The following is a 15,343-nucleotide window of genomic DNA, read 5'->3' as shown; positions in this document are numbered from 1 at the left end:
CCCTTTTGGTTTTTTTAAACTGGCCCCCTTTTCCCCGGGTTTTTTGCGAGCGGATTGGGCGCGGGATACACCCCCGTTCGTGGGGTTTTTCTCTTTTAGGGGTTTCCCGTTTCGAAACACGGGTTGCTCCTTTTATTTTCCCCGCGGGGGAATAGATCCATGCGTCCCCCGGGGCGGTTTTGGATTTCGTTTCTTTCCGGGGGGTGTTTCCAATCTTGGGGTTCACCGAAACACGCCTACATAAAAAACCCATTTTTCCAAACGTCAAAGCTTCGAACTTGATTCCCTTTGTTGTAAAAAACCCGGTTAGCCCTTTTTCCTTGAATTTGTCCCCTTTTCCAAAAATTTCCCGTCATCCTAAGGCTTTGGGCCCCTTTTCCGCCCTTTTGGAGTTGGTGTGATCAAAAACCCCCAAACGAGGGAGTTTGGGGTTTTGTTGAAGACAAAAGCAAAAGAAAGGGGAAAAAGGTTTTCGAAAGAAGAGAAAGGAAAAAGTTTAAGGCGTTGGTCGAGTCCGTTTGTTTCTTTGAATGGCATTGATAAACGATTGGGCCAGTTAACTGCTGAATGGCATTGATAACAGATTGGGCGATCGTTTTAATTCTGCTGATGAAATCATCATACTTAATGATACAGCAACCTGCATGGGATAAATATCATTGCAGCGGATATTTTATTAATGGTATGAAGTTTTAGTTAGTTACGTAGTTTACCGTATTATGCGTTTAAATCCAATAGAGTAGTTCTATTATTCTATTGATCATGAGATCAATTGTATAAATAGAATACACTGTTCACTGTTAAAAAGTGAAGGAGAAATACAAGAAAATTTCCCAATTTCGATCCTTGTTCTGCTAATTTTGTCATACCAAAATAAACCCATGAAATTGGGGTTAGGGTTTCTTAGAGTTTGGACGCACAATAACAAGAACACTTTTGGAGAAAAAAGATTTTTCCAAAATGGCAATGACAGCAAAGTCAACTTTGATAATAATGGATTCAATATCAATGGCACCAGCAGCATCAATTAGGATCATCACAACAACAATGAATATAGTAGTAATTGTGGCCTTCATCTTCACATTTCCATTAATGGGTCTTATTCTTCATCCCGATTTAGTGATTTTGTAACACAAAAATATCCTTCTTTTTTTTTTTTTTTTTTTTTTTATTGTCATCACTAGCAGCTGTTAAATGTTCATGAAAATGTGACCAAGAACTATGAATAATAAGGATCAAGATGCTCTATCTGCATCTGTTCCAATTTTTTTGCTCCTTTGAAGAAGGGTGCGTCTGCTGCCTTTTCAGTTGGGTTTAATTTGGTATGGGGCAGGTGGGGTTAAATTAATTAGCTGAGTCTAAGCGAAAATTAAATAAAAAATAAAAAGGGTTGGATCGTTCAGATCATGCCACGTGTCCGGGGGGAAAGGGGCCGTTAAAGGGAGGGGCATATGTGATAAAAACTGCAACGGAGCGGCTACATATCATGAAAAAAGCAAACGGAGGATGGGTGCAACTATTTCGAGATAGTACAGGGGGATCTATGACCCTTAGCCGTAGTAACATTTTTAATGCAAAACGTATAAAACTTATACAATTCGCATCATGCATGCATACATACATACTCCAGTTGTCATACATTTATAAATGCATACTTACTCTAACCGTCAAATATACCTAAAATATGCCTGGCATACATTGACAAAGTGTTTTAAAAGGCAGGGGCGTAGGGCGGGGCGTTTTATATATGCCTCGGCGAGACATAAACCTCGAGGCACTGGGCGTAAGCCCCATGAGCATTTAATTTTTAGTATTTCATAAAATAATATAATTACAATAAATATTCTTAAACAGGTAAAATTACATAAAAATAAAAGAAAATTATAAATAAATGAATAAGTGGCGTATAATAGATTGTTTTGGTTAGTTTTTTTGTGAGGATCAAGCGCGCGCGCACACACACAGATATATATAGATATATGTGTGTGTGCGCGCGCGCGCTTGATCCTCACAAAAAAACTAACCAAAACAATCTATTATACGCCACTTACAACTTGTAATTATATATAACATAATTTTACAAGTATAAACAATACAGTGAAATAAATGCTATTATGAAATACAAATTAACTCTAACATCTTAACTTTCAAACAGTGAAAAAATCACAATTTCTTAGAACAATATTACCATCATACTATTCATTTTATCTCCCTATAAGCAAATTATCAATAAACTTTATTGGTATTATAATTAAAACGTAACTTCTTCGTGAATAAAATAAAATTACAGCGAAATAATAAAATATGATAATTTTGACACAGAGGATAAAAGAGCAATGACAAGTGAAAATACAATTCGGCTATGTATTTTTAAAAGAAATATTAAGTGATATTCACCCTCACAATATTCTCAAATAGTAAATATGCAATATTACGACTTGTTATTTGAATTACACCCAATCTTCTTATTTCTGTAGATGAAAACTATTAAGTATCATTCATTTGTTAAAGAATTATGAGGGCCAATGATTTTAATTAAGAAATTTAAAATATAAGTTGTATAAGAAATGTTAGGCGAGCCCCGAGAGTTGGATGTTAGGCGTGTTTAGGGAGTACAGTCGGGCGCTTAAGGCGTAAGCCTCACAAGAACTAAGCCCCGCACATGAGCCCCAGGGCGTACAGTGCACTGCCCCCGGGGCGAGTCCTGAAACTGACTATGGATGTATCATACTGCAAACATACACAGTATGTATCATTTCTGTATCATATGTGTATCACTGTATGTAGTAGAAGAATGAGGAGGAGAAGGAGAAGAAAATAATTGTCCAAAATTTCTTGCGACTAAGTCAAACAAAATCTCACGTTAAAATTACTAAAATGAGATCTCAATCTGAGTCATCAAATGCTTGAAATCATCGATAATTATTTGGAAAAATCTTGAGATTGAGGGGCAGAGAGAACGAACCTACAATGACGAAGCAAATGAGTACATGCTTTATATATTTTGGCTAGCACTCATAATTGATTTCGGCCGACGGGCCGTAAAATGAAAAAATCCCTTAAAAGAAATAGAAAAATTGTCATATGAGTACCAGTTTGCCCATTAAATGGCAAGAAATAGCCTTGTTTCTTTTTATTGGGGGTCATTTGTACTTTTGTTCCTATTTTGAGCTGGTCTTTAATTTTTGTCTCTTAAGACAAACAATTTTTTCACTCATAAGTTTATATATATATATTTTTTTTTATAATATCCCACAAGTTATGTCGGATCCCTAAAAGAAGTTATGCCCTGCTAGACATGAGTTTAATTTTGAAGGGCAAAAACTAAAGACCTCACTAAAGGGCATCCCATTTGAAAGACAAAACCGTGCAATTTCTTCTTTTATTGGTCCGGTTTAAAATTTTTAATTAAAAAAATTGGCAAGGTGAAGATAAGTGCATATATTAACTCTTCTCACCGTCATCCTCTAGATTCTTCACCATATTTTCATCTAATCTCCTCAATCTATTACCATTCAACTTCTTCCACCGGCCATCCACCACAAAACATTCCAACACTAGCGAAAATATTTTTTTTCTAAAGAGCGAAGAACACTAGAGAAGTAACAAAGGAGGAAACGATATCATTTGAGAGAGAGCGAAGCTGGAAGATTCTAACGCCGCTAAACCTGAAAACTCATGAAAACAAATTCAGAAATTCCATTATTGAAGTTTGAAATTCAAAATTCGATAAATATTGTTAAATTAAAATGATATTTGTGTAATACTTTGAAAACATCTTAGGGAAGCTAAATCAGAATTTGAGCTCATTTCGAGAAGATTTGGAGTGATTTTAATCGAATTTTGGTGGTTATTGTGGTTTTATATTTGCGTACATCTCTATGTATCCCGTGTATATTCCCTTGTATATAAGATATGTCCTATTTGTATATCTCTGTATATAATGTATATCCATGAAAATGTGTTTGATATACAATATATGCACATGTGATATACACTGTCGAAGTGATATTTTCTAGGTCGGTTTATTCAAATATGAAATTTTAACTCCAAACTAGTCCAAATCATCTCTATTCTTTCTAAAATTTTGTATATGCCAATTACACCACTAAAAGATAGTTAAAAAACAAAAAAGAAGTTAATATCCGAATTTAGTTGCAATTTCAAGATTGGGTTTTGATAAGATTTTGTCATTGATGAACTGAGAGGATTTTACTGGTAATTCTGGAGAAATTAGATGATTTCAAAGGTGATGGGGCGATGAAGGACCAAAATAATGTCTCTATTGCACTTTCCATTCTCAGTTGGTAAACAAAATATAGTCAGAGACCTCTCTATAATATTCATTCTTTAGAACAACATTTCACAATAACGTTCAAGTTTTCTTTGGAATCTATTTTCTTATTATGTTATATTATATATGTTTTATGTAACAACATTTCGCCATAACAATAAAAAATATTGAGATTAATAATGTCATTATAGAGAAGCTTGACTATATTGTGTTCTTATTCAGAAATCGGCGCATACTAGTACAAGTAGTAGAATCATAGATCAAACGATTCATGAATTTAGATCATATAATCGAATGATCTGGCACTTTTATAAGCCCTGTTGATAGAGTGGTTACAAGGAGGAGGATGGGCGGACCATGGACGACCCTACATAGGTTACCATTCAAATAAAGTTTAGTTTTTGTTGAAACGCATAGGCCTTCCAAGCTCTGCGAAAAAATGGAATTTTACATTGGTCCTATTGAATTAGACAATTAGTCAAGGGCTTTACTTCGACAGTTAGCTTCTCATTCATTTAACAGTGGCTTTTTACTGTGCTGTTGCCACATATTTAATCGACTCTTTGATTTCTCCACCTGTAAATAAAGTAGGAAAGAGAGCTTAATTAGCTTATCAAAGTGAATAATCAACATGTTCGTTGACAAACATGTACACAATAATAGGAACACACTTCCATTCGAACATGTAAACTTAAACTACAAACAACAACAACAACCCAGTGAAATCCCACAACGTGGGGTCGCAGGGAGGTAAGTGTCTGTGACGACCTTACTCCTACCAAGGTAGGACGGCTGCATTTCCGAAAGACCCTCGGCTCAATAAAAAGCATAAAAAGAGGTCAGATAAGGCTAAGAGATTCAAAGCGATATGGAAATGAAATAACGCAAGCGACACATATAACATAGGATAATCAAAGCACACAGGAAATAACAGATAATAGCAGAAATCAGAGCACAAGAAATTATACTGCGAAAATGCGACTACTAATAAGGAAGGATAACGAGACTATCTACTAGCCCTTCTACCCTAACCGGGTCCTCCAAACCCTCCTATCTAAGGTCATGTCCTCGTAAGTCAGAATCGTGCCATGTCGTATCTAATTACCTCTCCTCAATACTTCTTCGGCCTACCCCTACCTCGTCTGAAACCATCCATGGCCAACCTCTCACACCTCCGCACTGGGGCATCTGTGTCTCTACTCTTCACATGCCCAAACCATCTCAATCTCGCTTCTCGCATCTTGTCTTCCACCGAAGCCACTCCCACCTTGTTCCGAATATCCTCATTCCTAATCCTGTCACTCTTGGTGTGGCCACACATCCATCTCAACATTCTTATCTCGGCAACTTTCATCTTTTCGAACGTGAGATCTTAATCGGCCAACACTCCGCCCCCATATAACATAGTTTGCCTAACCACCACTTTGTAGAACTTGCCCTTAAGTTGTGGTGGCACCTTCTTGTCACATAGCACTCCGAAGCAAGCCTCCATTTCATCCACCCCCGCCCCAATACGATGTGTGACATCATCGTCAATCTCTCCGCCGCTTGCATAATAGACCCAAGATACTTGAAACTACTTTTTCTTCCGGATGGCTCCGGGTACCAAGCCTCACTTCCAAGCCAGCCTCCTGAGGTGCTTCACTGAACTTGCACTCTAAGTACTCTGTCTTGGTCCTACTCAGCTTAAACCCTTTAGACTCCAGAGTATGTCTCCAACCCTCCAGCTTAGCGTTAACTCCGCTACGAGTCTCGTCGATAAGGATTATGTCATCCGCAAAAAGCATACACCATGGCACCTCTCCTTGAATTTGCCGCGTCAATCCATCCATCACCAAGGTAAATAAAAATGGACTAAGAGGTGATCCTTGATGCAACCCCATCACAGCTGGAAAGTGCTCTGAGTCTCCTCCTACCGTCCGTACCCTCGGTTTTGGCTCCCTCATACATGTCCCCGATCACCCTAATGTACGCCACGGGTACACCTTTAGCCTCCAAGCATCTCCATAGGATCTCTCTTGGAACTTTGTCGTAAGCCTTTTCAGGTCGATGAATACCATGTGTAAGTCCCTCTTCCTCTCTCTCTATCTTGCTCATTAGTCTTCTCACAAGATGGATGACTTCGTAGTTGAGCGTCTCGGCACGAATCCGAACTGGTTCTCTGAAATAGACACGCCTCTCCTCACCCTCATCTCCACCACCCTTTCCCACACTTTCATAGTATGGCTTAGCAGTTTGATACCTCTATAGTTGTTGCAACTCTGGATATCTCCCTTGTTCTTGTATAAAGGGATCATTACACTCGACCTCCATTCTTCGGGCATCATTGCCGTCTTAAAGATGACATTAAACAACCTAGTCAGCCACTCCAAACCTGCCGGGCCCGCGCTCTTCCAACATTCCCCAGGAACGTCAGGTCCGGTCGCTCTTCCCCCGCGCATCCTACGAACAGCACCCTTAACCTCCTCAACCTTAATACTCCTGCAATACCCAAAATCGTGACGCCTTCCTGTATGTTCTAAATCTCTCAACACAATGTCTCTGTCCCCTTTTTCATTCAAAAGTTTGTAGAAGTATGACTGCCATCCCCGTCTAATGAGAGTCTCCTCTACCAATACTTTGCCATGCTCGTCCTTGATGATTCACTTTTGTTTGATCAACCAATGGCTATAATGACCCTCGCGAATTGCTGACGTCAATCGATGACTGAAATGACTTTCAACGAAAGATTGCCTAATGCTAGATCTCTTCTGGATTCCATCTCACTCTCTTTCTCTCTCTCGCCTTGGCTAGCCTGAACAATTTCTGATCCCCTCCTTTCTCTTCTAGTTCAGCATAAAGGCGTTCAAAAGCTGCCGTTTTTGCCATCGAAACCGCCAACTTCGCCTCCTTCCTCGCCATCTTATAAAGTTCCCTATTCGTCCACTTCTCCACCTCATCAGAAAGAATTAAAAAGAGGCTTGGTATTTTATAAAATAATCATAATATATTCAAGCAAACTACTAAATTTCTATTAAATCATTGAAATTTAAATTACTATTGAAGCTCTTCATAGTTGATTATGCGTATACTATACTCCCTTCAATTATTTTGATTGTACTTTGGTTGGGCATATAATTTAACCAAAAAAAAAAAAGACGTTTGAAAATTGTGATCTAAAAGAAATTATAGATATTTGTGTGGTAAATCATCTCATTAAGGATAAAATGATAAATTCAAAGTTAAATTAATTCTAAATATAAAAATGTATCATTCTTTTGTGAGAAATTAAAAAAAAAAATGTGTCACATAAATTAACTTGTCACGGTTGATCAAGGGCCAGATTCGAATTATATTCCCTGACAAAAAATTAGAAGCAGAAGTTTTTGGGGAAGGTAGGTTTTAGAAAGTTTCTGGAATTCGCTTTTAAATGAAGAGGAGATATGTGTTTGATTGACTGTTTTCACCCGTTTTTGCAACCCAAGAAAAGTTAGCTTTTTTATTTCAAAATTCTCCAAATTCAGTTTTCAAGTATTTCAAGAACTCAAAAAAATTGAAATATTTGGAAAGATATCTTTAGAAGATCTTCAAAATAGTTAGCCTTTTCCTCCTTCATGTTTTTATTTCAAAAAAACTGCTCAACAAACACTGTCTCGAAACTAAAAAATTAAATTTGCAAACTCAGTTCTTGCAAAAGTACCTCTTTCTCCCAATCGGTTCGAAAGGTCACCCACAATAAGATGATAGTCTGCATAGCTGTTCCTCCTAACATTCCCAACCATATTCCCTTCACATTTAAGCAAAACAATATTAACATCAGAATCCGGCATAATTAGAAACAAATGTATTTCCAATTAAAGATAATTTGCTTTACATTTAGAGGTGGAGCAAAACTATAGCTTACGAGTTTGGTCGATCTGCGTAGCTCTATATTTATCTTAAAAACATTTAATATGTACAAAATATTACAGTATTTTAGAACTCATTAACTTAAAAGATTAGAACCACGAACCCAAATGTTTCAAACCTTGACTCCGTCTCTATTTATTTTATTCCTCACGCTTATTATCTTTGAAACTTGAAAGTAAAGAAGTGTTTTTTACTTGATTCTGCCTTTTTAGCTGTATTGGCGATTGTAATTAAATTCACAAAACAATTTTAGTAACTTTTTTAAACTTAACAACATAAATTAAAATTGTGAAAAGACTGGTAAAGGGAATAATACCTTAGCTTCAAGCTTGAAATTAAATCCGAGAATAACACCCAATGGAATGCCAACAACGTAGTAACATCCTACGTTAACGTAAGCCACAAACGCTTGCCATCCACACCCAACAGCAACCCCTTCAAACATTTTCATGTACTTTTTAATTAACAATCATACATTATTTTATGCCAATCTTTAATTTGCCTGGTAGTGACAATCCTTCACTAAAGAAAAAATCCGTCCTTTACGATAATCCAATAAGTTAAAAATATGTGTTAACATAGAGCCCGTTTGGATTGGCTTATAAGTTGGCTTATAGCTTTTTTTTTTAAAGTACAAATTTTTAAAGTCATTTTGTGCTTAAAATAAGCTCAAAAAAATAATTGGGCCCATTTGATTTAGCTTATCTGATACTTATAAGCCAAAAAAAATAAGTTGGACTACCCCAACTTATTTTTTTTTTTAAAAATATGTAAATAAGCCAATCCAAACGGGCTCATACACGAAAAGAAGTCAAATGCATCTTAATTCTTATATTGAACTTCCCTTCGATCACTATAAAATCATTAGGGAAGAGAAGATCATTCGTGTTGAAAAAGCAAATATTGACTTTCAAAATTATGTTTAGAAAAAGTTACTACTAATTGCTAAATTGTATAGTACATCAAGTTAGAAAAAATATTAGAAAAGGTTTAGTCAAGAAAATAATTTTCACGAACCACTAATAAAAGTTAAAAATAATATTATAAATCCTTGGCGGGAAATATGCAAAGAATATATAGATTTTTTTAAAACCTGATCTGTTCATAAGAATCTGCGCTTAGCTAGGGGTATCATATTCTGAAGAACAATACCAAGCAGCCATCTGCCTTAAACAATAATTCTGTAACCTGTCATGTTTCACCAGACTAAAATTCGTTCTGATTTTACATCTCTTTCTCATTAAATAAAACATTTGTTATTACGTGAACAAAGTCACATGCGTGAGTGAATAAAACATATCTAGAATTTGTCATCAAGTCCCACAGAGCACATCGAGATTGATACGGTATAGTTCAAAAAACATTCAACTATTTATGCCTTAGAAAAATTGAAATAATTGGTTTCCCAAGACGAAATTAAATAAAAGAAAAACTTACCAGATAAAACGGGTTGAATACCATTGAGTACAAGAGATACAGCCAAGAGTGGAGCAAGATCTGAGGATGCTTCAGCAATGACTTCTCCACCCGTGAAGGCATAGCTCATCACATGTCTGAATAATAACACCAAAATGGCAAAGAATACAGAAATGACAAAACTACTTAATGTCACCACAACAACCGAAAATGCTGCTGATTTTGGATGTCCAGCTCCCAGCTCATTGCTCACTCTCACACTGCCATTTTAAAACGAGTTTATGTTAAATACACTAACAGTATTATCGAGAAATATTTATAGAGCATTTACAAAGTAATTACAAATAAATCTTCGTAATAATAGAAGTGTGTTAAATAACCTACTACTCTCTCCGTCTATTTTTACTTGTCATGTATTGACTTGGCACGCCTATTAAGAAGCCTAAAATAGAATGAAATACATACAATGTTTTGGAAAATGCATTGGTAAGTGATTATAGAAATTAGAAAATAATAAGAGTAAATGTGGAACTAAGTGTTAAATTCTGTTTTGAGTTTCTAAATTGTATAAGTAAAAAAGGACATATATTTTTAGTATAGAGGACAAGTAAATATAGACGGAGGGAGTAATAAAAATTATACCTAACATGATATAATAGGTTGAACGTTTTTAGGATCAAGATATATAGTAGTAGCAACTAAAACTCTTATATAATCAAATTAATGTCATCAAGAACTTTATGGTGAAATATCATGCTGATGATTGCTGAGACATGTATATATGCAAATATCAATCATTTGCATTTCTATTTTGGAGTGCACTGATTCCCTGCATGGTGGTGGAGGATCAGTTTTTTTGTGACTTTGTCCGATATTTCGATGACGTAATTCTTGAAATTCTTATTATTGGTCCTGCAATAACTTGCCTTATTCCTCTTTAAGATACACGTGTATTCGTGGACTATTGGCGTCCTTAGATTGTGGGATTCTATGGATGACGCATCAAATGAAGTCTGTATATATTCTCTCGACTTTACCTTATCTCATAAACCAAAGAGATAGCAACAATTTATTTCTAGTGATAATTTATTATTGTCATTACTGTTTTGATTTTATTGGATGCCATTAAAGTTACTCCCTCCGTTCCATAATAAATGGTGTTTTTAGCTTATGCACACCTCTTAAGAAATTACTCACTCCTAAAAAATTATGAGTGTTTTTACTAACATACCCCTAATTAATGCCTATAAAAAGAAAAGCTACTTAATGATTCTTGAATATAAATAACTGTAAGTTTGAAGAACATGATCAATTTCTTCTTGAAATCCTAAAACACCACTTATTTTGAAACAAAATGAAAAGCCTAAAATACCACTTATTATGGAACGGAGGGAGTAGTTTTCAGTTTGACTTCATATAGTATATTTTTCGAGTTGCATGGAACTTTTTTTAATTAGACGAGGACGAATGAAATTGATTAATTCTACTGAGATACATCAACAATTAAATCTTCTCAATTCTTCTTTTACTTATCAATTTAAGTTACTATAAGTATCTATTTTAAATGATATAATAACAATTACTGATTAACATAACAAAGGATAATGTACTAAAAAAATCACAACATGGTTCAAAAGCTAGTATTCCTCATTTCATCAAGGCACTAATATCAGTTTCTAGACCCTTTTAGTATGAATTTTATAAGTTGTAGTAAATTATAATTTAAGAGAAAAATGTAATTAATTAAATAATGTATCAAGTTTAGTCAAACAAAATAGATCCTGATTAGTAAAGCCAATGAAGATCATCCAAATGGTTCAAGAAAGTCTAATTTTAGTTATCTTAAAAAATTAATCAAAAAATTGGCATGATATATTTCTAAGAAATTAAAATAGATCGAACTATATCATGGACACCCCTAATAACGAGTTGTGGTTTAAACTTTTGACAACACTAAAAACAATTCCAAGCACATTTATCATCATGATAAAAATGAAGCATACGTAATATCAAGCACTCAGGAATTAATGACTAACCTTGCTGCTGCATTGAAGCCAACAGATATCATGAACACCCACCCTAAAATTGTCGTACTGCATTACAAATTAGTTATTTATCATTAAACCAAGCAAGTTTAAGAAATTAGAAACAATCAAATATGAACACAAATATTAAATTTGCAAGTAACGTTTTACCAAACAGCTAGAGAGTCCAATGCGACTTCTGGATTTGGAAGCAAACCGGCAATTAAAATTAAAATCTGAAAATACCAAGTCTCCAAACACAACATCACAGCTGAAGCAAGAGACAATTTGAAGAAATCCCACAATCCAAAAAATGCTTGCATGCTGAATCCAGTCCATGTTTTCTTACATCGATCACTCCACAAAATATACACAAATTGTGCAATCACAACAATCCACCATGAAATACTCAAAACCAAAGCTCCACCAAACAATCCCCAATTAAATACATAAAGCACAAGCCATGTTAAGAAAAGGTGAAAAACTAATGTCGCGGCTGCTATATATGCACTAGGATTAACAATGCTTTGAGCCTGCAAGAACTTTTGGATTGGGAAATTGGCAGCATAAGCAAATATTTGGGGAATTAAACCATAGACAAATAGTGCTGCTGCAGATGCAACTTTCTTGGATTGTCCTAATAAAATCAAGATTGGCTTAGAAAATAAATAAGCTGCCATAAGGGGTAATCCTGTCAACATAAGAAGGATAGTTGATCTTTGGAGATATATTCCAAGCATTTCATATTTGTGTGCTCCATATGCTTGCCCACATAATGTCTCCACTGCACTTCCCATTCCTAGCTGCTCCCATGTAGTTTGTTGTAAGTATAAAAGTGGGGGAAAAAAATTCACTATTCCCTCCGTCCCAATTACATGGCACAATTCAGATTTCAAGAGTCAAATTTTTTAATTTTGATTGTGAATTTGCACATATAATTTTTTTAAAAAAAAAAATTATATATTTGGAAACTAAATAAGACGTACTATGTATAAGTCACAATAATTAACAATTCAAAATATTTAAAAGAGTTAAAGGTCAAAAACACCCGAACTATCATTTTTTCATGAGTTTCACACCCCAACTATCAATTTTCTCTTTTCATATCTGAATTATTACCATCTATATATTAAAACAAACACCTCAAAGCTGATAGACCAACCATCAGTTGTTCTCTTTTCATACCTGAACTATCATCATCTACTCAACTAGATATGTCGTAATACAATGATAGTTCAGGTATGAAAATGGCACAGTTAATAGTCGAGGTGTAAAACTCATGAAAAAGTGATAATTTAGGTCGCTTGTTTTACTATTATCTTTACTTTAAAAGCATAAGCAAAAATTGGGGTCAACGAAAATCTCATTTATCTCTCGAATCCAAAAAGGTGTTACATAAATTGGGACAACGGAGAAGTAATAAAGTTCAAGTTGCAAAACAATACTTATAAAGCATTAATGGTGGTGAGGGGGAACATAATTACCATGACACCGTAGGCCAAAAGTTGAATGCCACTATTACCAAGGGAAGCAGCAGCAAGTTCAAGATTACCAAGATGACCAGAGAAAATCTGTGTAGACATTGAAGTAACATTGTTAAGCAAGTAAACAATGATAGCTGGAGCTGCTAGACTGAAGAGATTTCTCAACTCTATAACAGAGGCCCGTCCAAACCGTTGAATATGTGACAAGCTTGTGTCTGATAGTATTTCTTCAAGTTCAGAACTAATTTGCTCAGATTCTAGCAAAGGTTCCCTTTGCCCCTTATCTTGAGATGGCTCACCCATGCCTAAGGTTTTATGAAAGAGTCCTAAGGTTGGAGATATATATATTTGTGAATAAAAGAGTTTGTTTTAGAATTTTATAGGAGATAGCTGACATGAAAGCATGATGTGGAGTAGATAAATTGATACTATTATTTTATTGTTCCTTATTATTTCGAATATACTGTAATAAGAATTTAAGTTAGGAGCTTCCATACAAATAGATACTACCAAAAAAAAAAAAAAAAGACTATAATTATATCATATCAATTGCAGACTATAATTTTTTTTCCACCATTTACCCTAGACAACGGCGGCTTAACAAAGTTGGTGGCTTGAAGCGAAATTATATGATGAGGCCTTAATTTTTTTCGAAATGTCTTTTTATGTTTTTATTTAAAGTGTATATATATATATATATATATTTTTAGATAAAAAGTTGTTAACTTTTTAAAATCAATTTAGTATAAATATTTTTCAACTGGCGATATAGCAAATCAATCATATGACTAAAATATTCTCTTCTTATTTTTTACAAAAATCTTGCAACTTTCACCTTAAAATATTTATATTTTCATTTTGATTTGTGTGTTTTAGCTACTTTTAGAGACTCAAACATATTTTCTTTAGGGACAACTACGTATATATACATCTTAAGGAGAAATAATTACGAAACGTGACGATAATTTTATATTTACAAAACATAACATTACAAACCCTATATAAAACAAAATTTTGCAGGCCTAAAGCCTTTACCTTATTGGCTTTAGGCTTGAGCCGGCACTCTAGACCATCCGCCAAAACGAGTAGTAGCACATGCATCTATCTCTCGAGCATTTTTTTTTTTTTTTTGGGAATGAATTCAATTAAATCTCCATATATGTAAGAGGCAATAGGTTAAAACACATCTAAGTTATTATACTTTTACTAAGGGCCTGTTTGGAAAGTCACCCAGATAATTGAAATTGAGTGTAATTATACAGTTTGACTTGTTTATTCGAACCCAGAATTTCAGAGTATTTTCGGCCATCTTTTTAAACGGAGGACAAAAATTAAAGACCACCCAAAAAAAGGACAATCGGCGCAAAAAAAAAAAAAAGATTTTAATTGTTCGTGGAGGGAAAAAAGTCTAACAATATCAATTGGTGTAGACACTTGCAACAAATTTGATTGGTTAGAACAAGAAGATACTTCTATTTTAAAAAATGGAAAAGAAACACGCAGAAGAAGAGACCACATAGTATGATCTGTTTTTAGTTGCGTAAATACCTACTTACATTATCAAATCGTAAAACTTATCTCCAAACAAAATTGTAAGGTGGTTGATCATTGTACAAAATATGCTGATTGTTACTTTAGACTTTTCTGCCACACTTGTCTTTCCACAAGCCCCATGTTCAAGTGTCAGATTTTCTATGCAAAATATATCACATAATGAATGGACCCAATATTTTTTAATTTTAATTGGGCAATTTGCACGCTTGTCCTTCGTTGGGCAACTAGTCTTTAATTTTTGTCCCACAATTCGTTGTTCTTTAATTTTTATTCTTCGCTTAAAAAGGTGATCGAAAATACATCGAGCTTCTGGGCTCGAAACTCAATAAAGTCAAAAATAATAATTTTTCGCAAGGCATAATTTTTCGGGCGAAGTTATATAGAACCTATGCCAGAGACAGCGTACTTTACCTTGTAAGGTAAAATTTTAATTATGCTTTAAGGCATAACGAAAAGTCTCTTTGGTTCCAACAGATTTTGCCTTAAAGTAAACTTTAAGTTATGCCTTAAGGCAAAGTCTACCGCATAAAGTAGAATTTTTTCTTTTGATTTTTAATTTATTTTTTATTCCTATTATTTTAATCTATTTTTATTTTTACTTTTTAATTATTTTTATTATTTAAGATGTATTTTTCTTTTTGTATTATTTATTTTTCATTTCCTTTCCTCTCATTCCCAACCTT

General features: G+C 34.5%; 1 protein-coding gene across 3 annotated transcripts; it reads right to left on the bottom strand.

Annotated features, from left to right (window-relative positions):
• Window positions 1–4,476: 4,476 nt before the first annotated feature.
• LOC132050153 (protein DETOXIFICATION 40-like) lies at window positions 4,477–13,469 on the bottom strand. 3 transcript variants are annotated; one of them, XM_059441235.1, is made up of 8 exons: window positions 13,273–13,322; window positions 13,107–13,193; window positions 11,794–12,425; window positions 11,635–11,691; window positions 9,620–9,858; window positions 8,499–8,617; window positions 7,974–8,060; window positions 4,477–4,870 (listed from the first exon to the last, which is right to left on the bottom strand). In XM_059441235.1, the coding sequence occupies exons 2-8, from the start codon at window positions 13,107–13,109 to the stop codon at window positions 4,802–4,804; spliced, it is 1,206 nt and encodes a 401-aa protein (XP_059297218.1). In that variant the 5' UTR covers window positions 13,110–13,193; window positions 13,273–13,322; the 3' UTR covers window positions 4,477–4,801. The 3 variants fall into 3 exon arrangements, with proteins under 3 accessions (XP_059297218.1, XP_059297216.1, XP_059297217.1); XM_059441233.1 differs by having other exon boundaries at window positions 13,107–13,465; XM_059441234.1 differs by lacking the exon at window positions 8,499–8,617 and having other exon boundaries at window positions 13,107–13,469.
• Between the last annotated feature and the right edge of the window lie 1,874 nt (window positions 13,470–15,343).

Source organism: Lycium ferocissimum, chromosome 3 (genome assembly GCF_029784015.1).
Source record: "Lycium ferocissimum isolate CSIRO_LF1 chromosome 3, AGI_CSIRO_Lferr_CH_V1, whole genome shotgun sequence".
Classification (NCBI taxonomy): domain Eukaryota; kingdom Viridiplantae; phylum Streptophyta; class Magnoliopsida; order Solanales; family Solanaceae; genus Lycium; species Lycium ferocissimum.
Note: the sequence above shows the minus strand (reverse complement) of the source record. Positions and strands in the feature narration are given on the sequence as shown.

Coding starts and splice junctions, on each gene's coding strand:
- LOC132050153 (XM_059441233.1), bottom strand. CDS start 13,409: ATGGGTGAGCCATCTCAAGATAAGGGGCAAAGGGAACCTTTGCTAGAA. Junction 12,426..13,106: donor TTTTGGCCTACGGTGTCATG/GTAATTATGTTC, acceptor ACATGGGAGCAG/CTAGGAATGGGAAGTGCAGT. Junction 8,061..8,498: donor ATTTCAAGCTTGAAGCTAAG/GTATTATTCCCT, acceptor TTAAATGTGAAG/GGAATATGGTTGGGAATGTT.